The 13,264-nt window shown below is 41.3% G+C and overlaps 1 protein-coding gene across 5 annotated transcripts in view; it reads right to left on the bottom strand.

Annotated features, from left to right (window-relative positions):
* CDH23 (cadherin related 23) overlaps nucleotides 1-13,264 on the bottom strand; it is a 556,038-nt gene that overhangs the window by 93,280 nt on the left and 449,494 nt on the right. For 4 of the 5 annotated variants that reach the window (XR_013233707.1, XR_013233706.1, XM_077350511.1 and 1 more), the window contains exons 1-2: nucleotides 10,593-10,709; nucleotides 7,677-7,904 (exon numbers count right to left, since the gene is read on the bottom strand). Coding sequence is in view for 3 of the 5 variants with exons in the window: in XM_077350511.1 (XP_077206626.1) it covers nucleotides 7,677-7,802 (126 nt within the window). In the remaining 2 variants the exon portion in view is untranslated. Of the gene's footprint in view, nucleotides 1-7,676; nucleotides 7,905-10,592; nucleotides 10,722-11,820; nucleotides 11,950-13,264 lie in introns of those variants that run through there. The other variant, XM_077350528.1, reaches the window with a different exon arrangement.

Here is a 13,264-nt window from a genome sequence, read left to right as displayed (position 1 = left end):
TGCTACAGTGGACTGGCCTGAGACTGTTAAGAGCACAACTCTTGCTCTGTGATCTTGCACAGTTGCCCTATTAACACGCCTTCAGATAAAAGGAGGAAGATCTATTGGCAAAATCTATTACCTGTTGATTACTTTTCAGACATACAAGATCAGTGAAACAGATAGAAGCTTTCAGGGCCATTAGCAATAATCGCAGGGATGTTAAACCGGGACAGCTACTTTCGGGCATCACTAGATGGCTGCACTTATGACATGGTAGTGATCAGAATCTGGAAACAAAGTTTACTGGGAAAGAGCTGACTTAAGCAGCAAAATAATTTAAGTATCACTGAAGTACAAATCAGGTTGATTAATCTAAGAAGTCTTTTGCATGGTCCAGTGGACAAAGTGGTTTTAACTGGCTCATATGTGCTCTGAGAAACTATTCTGTTAATGGTCAGCTAGGTAAATATGTAACTGAAGGCAACAAGTTACCAGGGAGTAACCTGTCACTGTTCATGTTGGGAAAATCATCTTGTCCTAAATAGTAAGGAGAAGTCCACTCCTCCCCTTCTTCCCTAAATTCATTATTAGGTGCACAATTATGTAAAGCTTTTCCTACCATTTGGCAGAATGATGCAGATTATCAGATTACCAAATTTGGTACGAGCTCCATGACAAGTTTCCACTTGGTATATCTGCATTCAGCCTTTGAAACATTTCAGTTTATCAAGTAAGCCTTAGGAGTAAACATTCTCCTGTTTATTATTAAGATTTAAGAAAAGGGAAATTGGGTATTAGTGGCTGGTATGTAGAGACTGTAATCCTGCTCGGTCATTACCTCTTAGGAAGACAGAGGATAGGCAGGGATGAGGATTGCAGGCTCACCGTGTCCTGCTCTGACAGGCTCTCTGGAGTTCTTTGGATTTGTTGTCGGTCTGTTTATTAGTTGGTTGCCCACTAAAATGATGTCATAATACAATTAATTCACATTTGTAACAGAAGAAGGCTAAAATGACTAAACCCTTCAAGTGAATCCATCACTCAGTTAGAGAGAGGGTGTAAAGGTTTTGAACAGGAGTGGGATGTTCCCATGAAGTGTGTGGAAAAGCAGTTCGAAAGGAAGAGCCACATGAGTAAAACAGTCTAGGCTACACGGTTGACACATGCTGCACCAAGGTTATACAAATTCTGCACCTGTCCAAATTAATCATATTTGCTCATGTTTTCTTTGCATAATCTTTTTTACTTCCAAGATGAAAGTGACATGCTGAAAATGCTAAAAAGGAGGGTTGACAATGACTAAGAGCTTTTTAAATATCTTGCTTTTTGCTAACTGAAGGAGACCAAAAGCGGTTTACACTTTCCCATACTTCTCCCCACAACCATAACTCTGTGAGATACATGGGGCTGAGAGAGTTAGAAGGAAACTGCTCCGTGGGAACAACTTTAAGAGAACTGTGACTAGCCCAACGTTACCCAGCTGACTGCATGTGGAGGAGGTGGGAATCAAACTGGGCTCTCCAGATTACTGTTCTATAACTACTACATCATGCTTGAATCTAAGGCTGGATCTAAGGTGGTGGAATGAAGGCTCAGCAGAGAAAACTATTCACAGCAGAGGGACAGGAAGCTGCTGTCCTTGAAACCCCATCTTCTGAAAACTAGAAACATTATACATCTTCCAGTTTCCGAGGGTGCTTTCTGACAATAAACTGTGATAAATAAACTATCATTTGATTAAATCCTGATTAGCTGCAACCTCTAATGCAGATGGTCCTGTTTGTTAGCACAAAACAAGTATTTCCAACCAGGGCATGTAGCTTCTTAGACGTTTTGTTAACTACATTTCGTACTCACTGTGGTTTGCTGTGACATCAGAATTCACAAACCATGGTTTGATGTATAGTTATCACTCCTTAAGTTGTGCAACCCCAGAGACAGTAGTTTAAAGAGGACATTTTTCTTGACAGAAAGGTATAGGGTAGACAAGATCCAGATCAACCATGATATGTGCAAAAATCAGGATCCAAGACTTACACATGGTGGCTTAACTAGCATTTGTTGCATAAACCACATGTTCAACAAAGCATGGCTTATTGCAACATCCAGATGTTCCTGGCTTTTCAAAACTGAGGCCAAGAGCTGACAGAAAAACAAAACTAGAATCTTCAGGTTGCTTAATTCATCCAGGATTTTCTGCTTGTCTGATGAACCTGTGCACAAAACACACAGCTCTGCATGCAAACCGCTGTCTCAAGGAAGCATGTGTAAGTCACAAAAATGGCACTTATTCGGGGCATAAGACATTCTTAGAAACCAAAAAATCTTTTGACCAGATGTGTTCAAGAGTGCAACTCTTTTATGCTTCCTAGAACTTCAAATGAACATAATGTGATCTGAATTACTTTGGATCTAGTACTGCTGACTAAGAGGCATTTTCTCAGCCTCAGTCCCCAAGGTAAAGCGGGCATGTTCAGCACCTGAAACAGCATCTTCATTCTGTAATAAATATCCACTAAAGGGGGGGGGGAGTGCAAAGAGCTGCCATACTTCCTTTACGGTTTTTTTTTTATTGTGGCTTTCCTGTTTTTGCACTTTGATGAGTAGGGCTGTGCCCTCTCTACAACCAAAACAACCTAAGTCCTTTTCAATCAGTGACACTTTTTTTTTTAATCAATAAGAACAAGGTATACTTCAGAGAGGTAGCAGTAGAGAATCCTTTTGTACTGGCAGATTTCGTAGCTCTAGGAAGTAGTCTGACTACTTGGCTGGACGTGCACTAAGATCCACTAGGAAAGAATAAAGGTGCTTGGAATTTGGTACAGTATTGGGAAAATGGATACAAATGTATATAAATTCTCATATCTCTAGAGGATTAAAGAAATATCTGCAACATCCATGTAAATTGGATTTAGGACAAACTGGAGAGTTTACTGGATGCAACAAACAAAATGGCATTAAGTAGATAATTTATTTAGATAACTGACATTTTGTGGCGGTGATGAACTATGAATAACTGAACTGGTATATAACTTGGGCTGGCTAGGTCAGGGTGAAAACAAAGTATCCCGATTAAGGGAGAGAGAGAGAGAGAGGGAGAGAGAGTCTAAACACAACAAGAAGTTCCATATGAAAACATTTTACTACATCTCTGCTTAGCTGAGAGTATATCATATCAACACACAGGCTTCTTAGGGTCAAATGCAGCATAGAGGGGGCAACCATTTGCTTCAATAAGACCTTTGCATCTATCAAAGCCTCTTCTGAGAGCTTGCAAGAAGAAAGCCCAGTGAATTCTATCACTCTTATGAAAAAACATACTATGCTTGGTGAAGTGGCAGACATGCCCTGCTGGGCTGAGCTGCAGTAAAAACAGCTGCAGGGCCAGGCACCTGCCCAGATTACATTTTCAATTGCCACAGGAAGCAGAGATGGACTTTGAGGGATAAACTAGAACCACATGAAAAGCTGCTTTTAAGATAGAAATATTAGTGGCTGCATTGCCATAGCTCTGAGAATAGGACCCTCCCTGTGCCTTGTGTAGCACTGTGAAAATTACTTCTGCCCTTTGAAGGCTCTCTTTCTGTAAAACTTGTGCACAGAGCACAGAGAGACCTTCTGGACACAGCACTGACAATGGCGTTGTGATGATTTTCTTATTTTACAGCTTGAAGCAATGTGAATTTGTCCACCTGTGAAGATGCAGTCTTTTCATTAGAAGACAAAAGACTCCGCTGCTCAGTTCTTATATAATAACATCTTGGCTACAGGTTGAGAAGGTCCTGGATGTGCTTTCTCAGCTCATGGATGTCAATCGCTTCCTTGTACAGGTCTCCATGGTATTGCCCTCTCTGTTATTTCAAATATGCTTTTGTGTCATCTCATTTTGTTCTAGAAAGAGCTCTAAATTCCAAGAGACTGATGCGGAGTTCCTCTTCCAATGTACCTGCCCTATAGGAATGGCTATGGTTGATTCATAGAACATCTGCTTTGCGTACACATGGTCCTAAGGTTCAATATTCAACACATCCAGCATTTATAAAAGAATAAGGCAGCAGGTTCATTTGAAGGACCTCTTCCTGAGACCCTGAAAAGCTGCTGCCAGTCATAATAGACAATACTGACCTTGGTAGATCAATAGTCTGAATCGATATAAGGCAGGTTCTTGTGTTTCTGCAATACATTTTCCATCTATAGGCCATCTGCCTTCAGTATCATCAGGAATCCCTTAGGATTGCTACTTCTTGCAGCAGTTTCCTATCATAGCTGTATGGTTCTAGAACAGGAACCACTGAAGGGATCTGGAGTCTAGATTGTGAGATGTAGAGGTCAGCATGCTGGACGAGGACCAGGGAGAGAGATATTCAGACCCCTACTCAGCAGCTAAGTTTCTTGTGTGGCCATGGAACAGATTTTGTTAGCCTAACCTATCTCAAAGGGTTATAAAGATAAATAGAAGAGAGGGAAAAATTGACACACTGGCATGGACTCCTTGAAGGAAGGATGTGATGTGTACACACACACTCACAGTTGCTTGCAAAAGTATCTACCACCATCCCTTGGTGTTTGTTCTGTTTTCTTGCATTACAACCTGGAACTGTCAGGTGGGGGGAGGGTTAGCAACATTTGATTCTCACAACACACCTACCACTTTGAACGTGCAAAATCTTTTTTTAATTGAACCTGGGACTTTCTGCCAAGAAAGCTCTTTCACTGAGCCATAGCCCCTCTCTTATGCTGTTTTCCTAGTCCAAATGAGTAATTTTGCAGCTGAAAAATTCAGCGTAGAGTTATCTCTGTCAATGAGTGGATGAGGAAGAATATGGATACTCCTGCTAGACCTGCTTACCACCTCTGATAGATAAACCAAAATAAGGCGGAATGGTTTTGAAAAATGCTGAGCACAAAAAGCAAACAAGCACTGTCAAATATCAAAGTGGCTCTATTTGGCACACAATCACAACAATATAAACATATTAGTGCACTAAATGCTTCACATTTCACATTAATGGACTCTCTAATCCTATCTTAAAGTGCACAGTGCATCCAATAGCTTGAAAAAACTGCAGGAGGAGTCATTTGGATGAAAACCAAGATGGGTCTTACAGCAATGTCGATTCTAAAGGAAGTCTTTTGCGAGAAATCAGAAAGTGTAAAGTGTGCCAACAGGACAAAAACAATTAAGTCACATCAGGGTGGAAGATGCCTCTCTCCATATTATCTTTGACATGGTGTGAGATTAGAAGAAGAAGAAGAAGAAGAAGAAGAAGAAGAAGAGTTGGTTCTTATATGCCGCTTTTCCCTACCTGAAGGAGGCTCAAAGCGGCTTACAGTCGCCTTCCCATTCCTCTCCCCACAACAGACACCCTGTGGGGTGGGTGAGGCTGAGAGAGCGCTGATATCACTGCCCGGTCAGAACAATTTTATCAGTGCCGTGGCGAGCCCAAGGTCACCCAGCTGGTTGCATGTGGGGGAGCGCATAATCGAACCTGGCATGCCAGATTAGAAGTCCGCACTCTTAACCACTACACCAAACTGGCTCTCTTACTGACCATTAATGCAATTCATATTCTAAGTGCCCAGTGACAGACTGGAATCTCTGATCTAAATTTTCTAATTGTTCCAAAATTTCTGCTGAATATATGACTCAGTGTCACATCAGCACTTTTGTCATTATGCAGTTATTCTGAGTTCAACCAAAAACTTGCCTTTCCCTGTTAATCCCTGGAAATGACAATATGTTTAGCTGTGCAGATTTTTAAAAATGTTGCTTTGGCAGAAGCTGCCACAACACCACAAGCATCTTTACTATATGACAGAAGATAAGGGGCAATAGTCATTTTGTGCCCACCACCTTGTGCCAGAATTCCAAAGGTGCCCGCAGGCTCAAAGAGGTTTGGGTCTGCTGATTTAATCAGCTCTATAGTTTCACAAGAGCCTCTTGTGGTGCAGAGTGGTTAACGTAGCAGACATGCAGTCTGAAGCTCTGCCCATGAGGCTGGGAGTTCGATCCCAGCAGCCGGATCAAGGTTGACTCAGCCTTCCATCCTTCTGAGGTTGGTAAAATGAGTACCCAGCTTGCTGGGGAGTAAATGGTAATGACTGGGGAAGGCACTGGCAAACCACCCTGTATTGAGTCTGCCATGAAAATGCTAGAAGGCGTCACCCATGACCCGGTGGTTGCATAGGGGATACCTTTACCTTAACCTTATAGTTTCATCTTGATAAGTTGCCAACTTCCCAGGTTATTCCTGCATCTTCTGTTGTAGTCCTTTGCTTTCTGAAAGGAATCCATATTATCCAATGGGCCCCAAACAGTATACCGAGCCTGGCTTCAGAGCCAGAAATGTGAGTCTGATACTGGCTACATATTGGACTTCCACTCAGGTTCCCAACACACTGGATCTACATAGACTAGGACAGGAATCTCTTTGCTCCCCATCTTGCTCTCTCTCCCTTAATTTTCCAAACCACCCTGCACCACAATGAGAATGGCTGTTCTGTTTCTCTCTGCTGGCTAGGCCTCATAACTAGAAGACTAGACACCTCTGTCCCAATGGATCCCACTTCTTCTCTGTTCTATTTCCCATTTCCCCACATTTAGGACTCTAGCTTAAAAGTGATGCCTGCTCTAAATTGGAGTAGCCCTGGTTGGTTTTAGTTGCTGTTGTAATAGTCATAGTTTGGATAAAGAATGTGATATTTTAGTGCTTGTCAGCATTTGCTTGGGATAAGTTTCTCCTCCTCCCCACTGTTGTACCAATTCCTTCAATAAACACCACATTCTTTTTTAGACTTTTAAATCTGTTTCTGGTCATCTTTCTCTTGCTGAAATCTGACACTCATAGCACCTCTTAAGGTCAAAGATCCTGGTTTTCCCCTCTCTGCACAAACAGGGAAGCTAACTCCCCATGTCAATCATAACACATGATCATTTGTTTGGGGGGGGGTGTCATGGCTACACAAGTGATTCTTTGCTTCAGTTCCCCACTAATGAAGATGAATGAAAACAAACTTTAGTTTGAGGAGGGAATGAACTCAGTGTTAGGCCATGGACCCCTGGACAAAAATTCCATCTGAGTCCCCCCTCCCAGATCCTGATCAAAAATAAGTAACATAATAAAACAAGTCACTTGAATTTCTGTTACTGGGAGCAGAATTATAATTGTTACCTGTGAGTAATCCTCACTGAACTAAATCTAGCTTCTACTTTAAAAAGCGACTGTAATTCCTGGATGCTCGAATCCAACTATACAGCTTTCTCTTCCCATTCCATCCCCCCCCTTCCTGCTGCTAGCTCCTTAAGGAGAAAAACAGAAAGTAGGAGAGCAGGGCGAAGACTGGGCAACTGAAATTACCCTGGAAATAATTTCCATGCTACTCATCAGATCGAAGGTACAGATCTGACTAGACCTTTAGGGTGTAATCCTAAACAATTATCCTAAAAAGTTAAGTCCCATTTTATTCAAAGTGGCTGATTATTTTTAGTCCCAACATTCCATATTCACAGCCTCTAATATAGTTTAATACAGATCCCATGTAAAGAGTAAAGATGGAAAGATTCTGGTTTCAGAGAAAGATGAAACTAGGCAAATATTCCTGCATACTAGGCATAGGGGATACCTTTACCTTTACCTTTTTATATATGCATTTATGCCAATGATAAAGAGCAGAATCCCATAACCGTCTCCTACCGATAGGGCTGGGTTGCCTTCATCCTCCACAGCAACCACCAGCTGGTAAAACTGTTGCCTCTCACGATCTGGAGGGGAAGGGCGGGTGGCAATTTCCCCAGTCACTCTGTCCATCCGGAAGGTCATCTCCTCATTCCCATGAACAATGTAGTAGGACAGGACACTGTTGAGGCCACTGTCCCTGTCAGTTGCTCGCACCTGAGCCACAGCAGTGCCTCCCCCCACATTCTGTGGGTACATGAAAGGGAGAGAGAGCATGAGAAGAAATGGGAATTAATGTCTGCCTCATGACTTAGAAACATAATAGAACATGTTGCTTCTGAAAATACTCTGTTAAGTCAACTGTGCAATTTACAGTCATTTGGGAAGTAGACATGGGCTACCTGTGTATTTAATATTACCTTATAATGGCCAAGTTACTTGTGCTTTGAATTATCGGCAGTGATAATTCACATAATAATGTTTATTTATATAATTTATAGATCACCTTTCCATCAAGGTTATTAACATGAAAACCATCAAATGCACAAAGAAAAAACCCCCAGAATAACAACAACAGCATCTGCAACAAAACCGTCCTGAATGTTGTGGATGCAGTTATTCAAGGTCTCTGTAAACTACAGGGGGAAATTTGCAAATTTACAAGCAGCAAAAGTGAGAACCCATGCTCATTAAATGTCTAGAGACAAGGTTTGATCGAAAGAGTGGCCCAGCAAGGGAAGACCATGATCTGATTGTGAAAGCTACCCTAGCAGAATTTTGCAGTCATCCCAGTTTATAGCGACTAGCAATGATCAATAAACATTCTACAGAAATCTGTATCAATTGAAGCTTCCAAACTGTCCTCAAGGGCAGCCCTCCACACACAGTAGGCCTAGAAGTAACTGTGTAACTGTAGTCAAACTAAGAAGTAACAGTGGTAAAATCCAATTTGTCTAATGAATCAAAGTGTATCTGTATAAAATGCAGATGGAGAGAGCAACTCTGGTCATGGCCTTGTCTCGGGGCAAAATGGGAAGCTAAAACAGCTCTGGGAAAAACAAAACATCAAAATACAGAAGATCTTTAATGGCATAAAAGCAAACTCAAATATATACAGATACAATTCAAATGAATGGTCAAACAAAAACACACAAAACCAGGAAGAGGATATTAAATCTGAATGTTGAGCAGAGTACATTGCCAACTTTGGACAGTATAGCATAATCCTCATTAAGTATGGGATTAATAATTTGTAGTTCATTACTGAAATTCAATATTAACTTAACTATATAATCTTGAATCCAACTAAGTTGGCTAGAGAAAGCAGGACAAGCCAGAATAATGTGAGGAAGGGTATCAGGAACAAACGAAACATCAGAGTGGTCACACACATGGCACCCATGTGGCTGATCCTGACTAGCCTGTCATCTCCCTGCATATGGGTTTGAGGTTGCAATGCTTTTATGTATGTTATTAATTTATTAGCTGCCTTGGTGATCCTTATGAGGGCTGAAAGAAGGAATATAAATTTAGTAAAATAAACTAAAACAGACTAACAGTAGAATCTTATGTGTACTCACCTGGGAGAAAATACAGGATGACTTATGTGACACAGTCAGCTACCTCTCTAGAATGTCTAGCACTTTGAACCTGATCCTGTGCTATGGGCTTATTCTATAAGCCTGCCTACAAGAACAAAAGTATATTTCTCTTGGTACATGCCCATTCCCAACACTTGGCAGAGGGAGGAGCACTGGACAGAGTATCTGTCAGCACTGGTACTTGGGCCAGTATTTTAGGCAAGCCTGCAGCCTAAAATGAGAGTCAGGAGACTGCATCTAGATCTACCAGAACCCAAATTAAACCAGAAATTAACTGATTCAGGTTGGTATGGGGATATCCAAAATAATACAGAACACTCTTGACATTCAGTGAGTAAGGAAAATCTGTCTCCCCGAAGGCTGAGAGACCAGAAGCCTAATAGTAGGTGCCGACTAACCACTAATAATAGGGCCATTGACTCCTATAGATAGACTTGATCTGTCCACAGCCTATGGGAAATATTTCCAGTGGCAGGTAGGCTGGGTGTCTCTCCACCACAGGATTAGCTATTAGTTTATATCAACTATTAAGCAGGGCTTTAGGTCTATTTAAAATGTAAAGTGATGGGGAATGCTGATCAACAGCTACTTGTTGAATCCAGCTCCCTCTCTACTTCCTTCTCTCCCTGCTACTACTGCTTCAGGAGAGGAGGACTGGAAAACAGTACATTCAGAAGCTGAAAAATGCCCCCTCCCAAAAAAAAAGAAGAAGCCTGAAATGGCAATGAGGGTCTGGAACCTTTGTAGTAATTAAAAGAATGCACTGCCCCAAAGAGATCTGAAATTGCCATATTTTTTGAAGCACACATCCTTAGTGTGAACTGCCAGCATGGGCTCTGACCCAGGCCTTGCTGTAGACACATTCAGTAGCCCAGACCTGCTGTATGCTGCTGGCAGAGCTGCTGGGGCTACTTGACTAGGTCTGGGTTAAGGTGACATGACATCAGATATGACATGAGAATCAGGAAATCTAATAAGCTAAAATAATCATCATAGGCATAAAACCCACGAGCTACACAGACAGCATTTCTGTCTAGTAATCATACTGAAATGACCTTGTGCAGGGATTAGGCTGTCAGAAGTGCAGCTGACTTTTTCATGGTTGATTACATTTCTGTTACTCAATGAGAAAAATCGGTTCCCACCCCCACCAAATTACAAGCAATATACTGGCCATAGAACTTTTTTGTGTAGAAATAAAGCCAGGGATAAGATAAAACCTGGCATCAGATCTCCCTATTGCCGAACAACTACGTCTGCTACGAGGAGCAGGGTGGGGGAAAGGCAGACTTGTTAGCCTCTGTGCAGAAAGCCAACCATGAGAAAAGCTTACCTCATTCACGCTAACATTGTATCCATATGGGTTTGTAATGATGGGTGGGTTATCATTAATATCCAGTATATTAATCCTTAAAATGTGCTCTTTTCTACGAAGAGGGATACCTCTGTCAGCTGCCTGAATCTGTAATGAAACAAAAAGATGGAAAGGTTATAGCCTTGAGTGATCATGTTGTTGTTGTTAGGTGCGAAGTCGTGTCTGACCCATCGCGACCCCATGGACAATGATCCTCCAGGCCTTCCTGTCCTCTACCATTCCCCGAAGTCCATTTAAGCTTGCACCTACTGCTTCAGTAACTCCATCCAGCCACCTCATTCTCTGTCGTCCCCTTCTTGTTTTGCCCTCAATCGCTCCCAGCATTAGGCTCTTCTACAGGGAGTCCTTCCTTCTCATGAGGTGGCCAAAGTATTTGAGTGATCATACCTTTCTTCAAATAAGACTGTTGCAGACACCCCCTCCCATCAAATCACATACATTTGGTACAAGAGGCTTAAGACCAAGCAATTAGCTCTAAAGTACCTAACAGAAGTGAAAACAGCAAAGGCAATAGTTATTTCAGTGAGTCATGGCAAAGAGTCATCCAATGGGTGGAGTCTGGGTTGCCAACTAGCATTATCAGTTGTCCCCTGAATCTGATCCTTATTCCTGAGATGGTTCCTGAGACTGCTGGCTGCTTTTATCCTCACTACTTGGAATAACTAATCCGTTATGGCCCTCTTACAAGTCCACAATGCTTCACAGGATTGTTTGTGTTTAAAATCATTCTTGGGAAGAGAAGTGGGGGAAAAAAGTGACTAATGAATACTGTAAATGAAACAGGTAGAGAGCAGAGGCAACACAACTGTTCTTTTGGAATTACTGCTCTAAGTCCAGTTCTGCAACAGCCAGGTGAAAGCCAGGACTATGAACTATGCAATAACTTTCAATTTGTGTCATAAAACATACAATTTCATTTTATAGGATGCCGTATTTTGAATAGATGTGAAAATAACATGTCTCTCACAAAGCTTCAATTTATAAATACAAAAAAAGTAACTTTTCTGTCATGGGAATATCTGTTTGGTAATCATTTTAAACATGCAAATGGCATTCTCTGTGATATGACAGAATCTAGTCTGCAGTGAGACAGTGAATCACGTTTACGACAAATTGTTTGCCTGAATCCAGCAAATAATATCTACTGAGGAACATTCAGCTTGGATGAGGAGCATCTTCCAGTTACCTTTAAAGTGTAATGCTCTATCAGTTCTCGGTCCAAGGGTTTGGCCACAAACACTTCCCCATGGGTGTTGTTGGTTGTGCGGATTTCAAAGGCCCGGCCTATGTTTCCTGATACTATAGAAAAAGTCACCTGTGCAATAAATAATGAAGCATAAAGGACTGATTAGGACAACTGAGGAGCATTGCTATCTATGAGACAGGAGCAGGGCAAGGCCATAAAGTGACACCATGGCCTTATCATGGGAACAAACAAAAACACATGCACATTTCTAGTGGTCCAGGGATTCAGATCATAGAGCCTACCAGTGCAATGTTTATACAATTCTACTCCCATTCACATTCTAGGATGACGGCAGAGGAGTTCATGACTTGCTTATCAGTACTCAGTACGGCTTTATACAACTCTGCACAGTTAAAAGCCATATTTTTCTTTATTTAGTCTAAAGAGCCAAATGTAGTTGTTTTGTATTGTCTATTGGATATGTAATCACTGTGTCTGCTTGGGAGGAACACATGGGAAATAAAGACTGGGATTTATAGGAAAAGTGTGTAATTTAGAAGTGTTTTGATTATTAATTACCTAATTAATTTGTAGCAGAGAGTGCTCACAAGAACAAAGTAATGAACAGATGTGTTCAGGAGAACAGGGCTGACAGCTGTGCCCCTGAATGCTGCAATATTAACAGATATCTCCAGTTTTTAATAGAAATTGTCATCCCCATTGTCTTTAATCAAGAATAAGGGACAAAAACACTTTTAAAGAAACACTCAAATTCCACTGCACATTACATTGTTAGACACCACAAATCCTGCTCTGCAGTTCAATTGCCAAAGTACAGATCTCCACATTCTTTTATCTTTAAAAACCTTCATTTGTATGAATAAAAATGTTGGTCAAAGCCAACTGAACAAGTAGTTAATCATTGTTAAGTGCTCTTATGAATTGTTTTGTGAACCCCATTCAGTACATTCATCATAAATCCAACATGAAGAATATGACAGAAGGATTTTTCTTTGGGCATGAAATCATTTGGGAAGTTTACAACAGCTAATTAATTGTGACCAAAAGTCAAAGGAAAGAAAAAAAAAAACCCAACAATGCCACACCTTAAATGTAGAGTACTTCCTGTCTAAATCTAGAAAGAACTTCCTTTTGGAACATTGTGGTGGTGAGAAAAGCAGCATCTGTTTTTCAGATTTTTCAACCTCATTGTCCTAACTGTCAGCTGTCAAGCAGCTTCTTGGCACCAAAGGACTTGCTTTACACATTTTTCCCCTATTATCTTTCACAGCCACAACTGCAGCAGTTGCTTAAGCTGCATTCACTACTAGCCACTTCATACTGCAGAGAAGCTTCACAGTTCACCATTAGAACCTTAGTGCTGGAATGTGAGGGACTGAGGACAGAAGAAGAAGAACAACATAGGATTTGGGGAACTGACCCA

Source organism: Paroedura picta, chromosome 8 (genome assembly GCF_049243985.1).
Source record: "Paroedura picta isolate Pp20150507F chromosome 8, Ppicta_v3.0, whole genome shotgun sequence".
Lineage (NCBI taxonomy): Eukaryota > Metazoa > Chordata > Lepidosauria > Squamata > Gekkonidae > Paroedura > Paroedura picta.
Note: the sequence above shows the minus strand (reverse complement) of the source record. Positions and strands in the feature narration are given on the sequence as shown.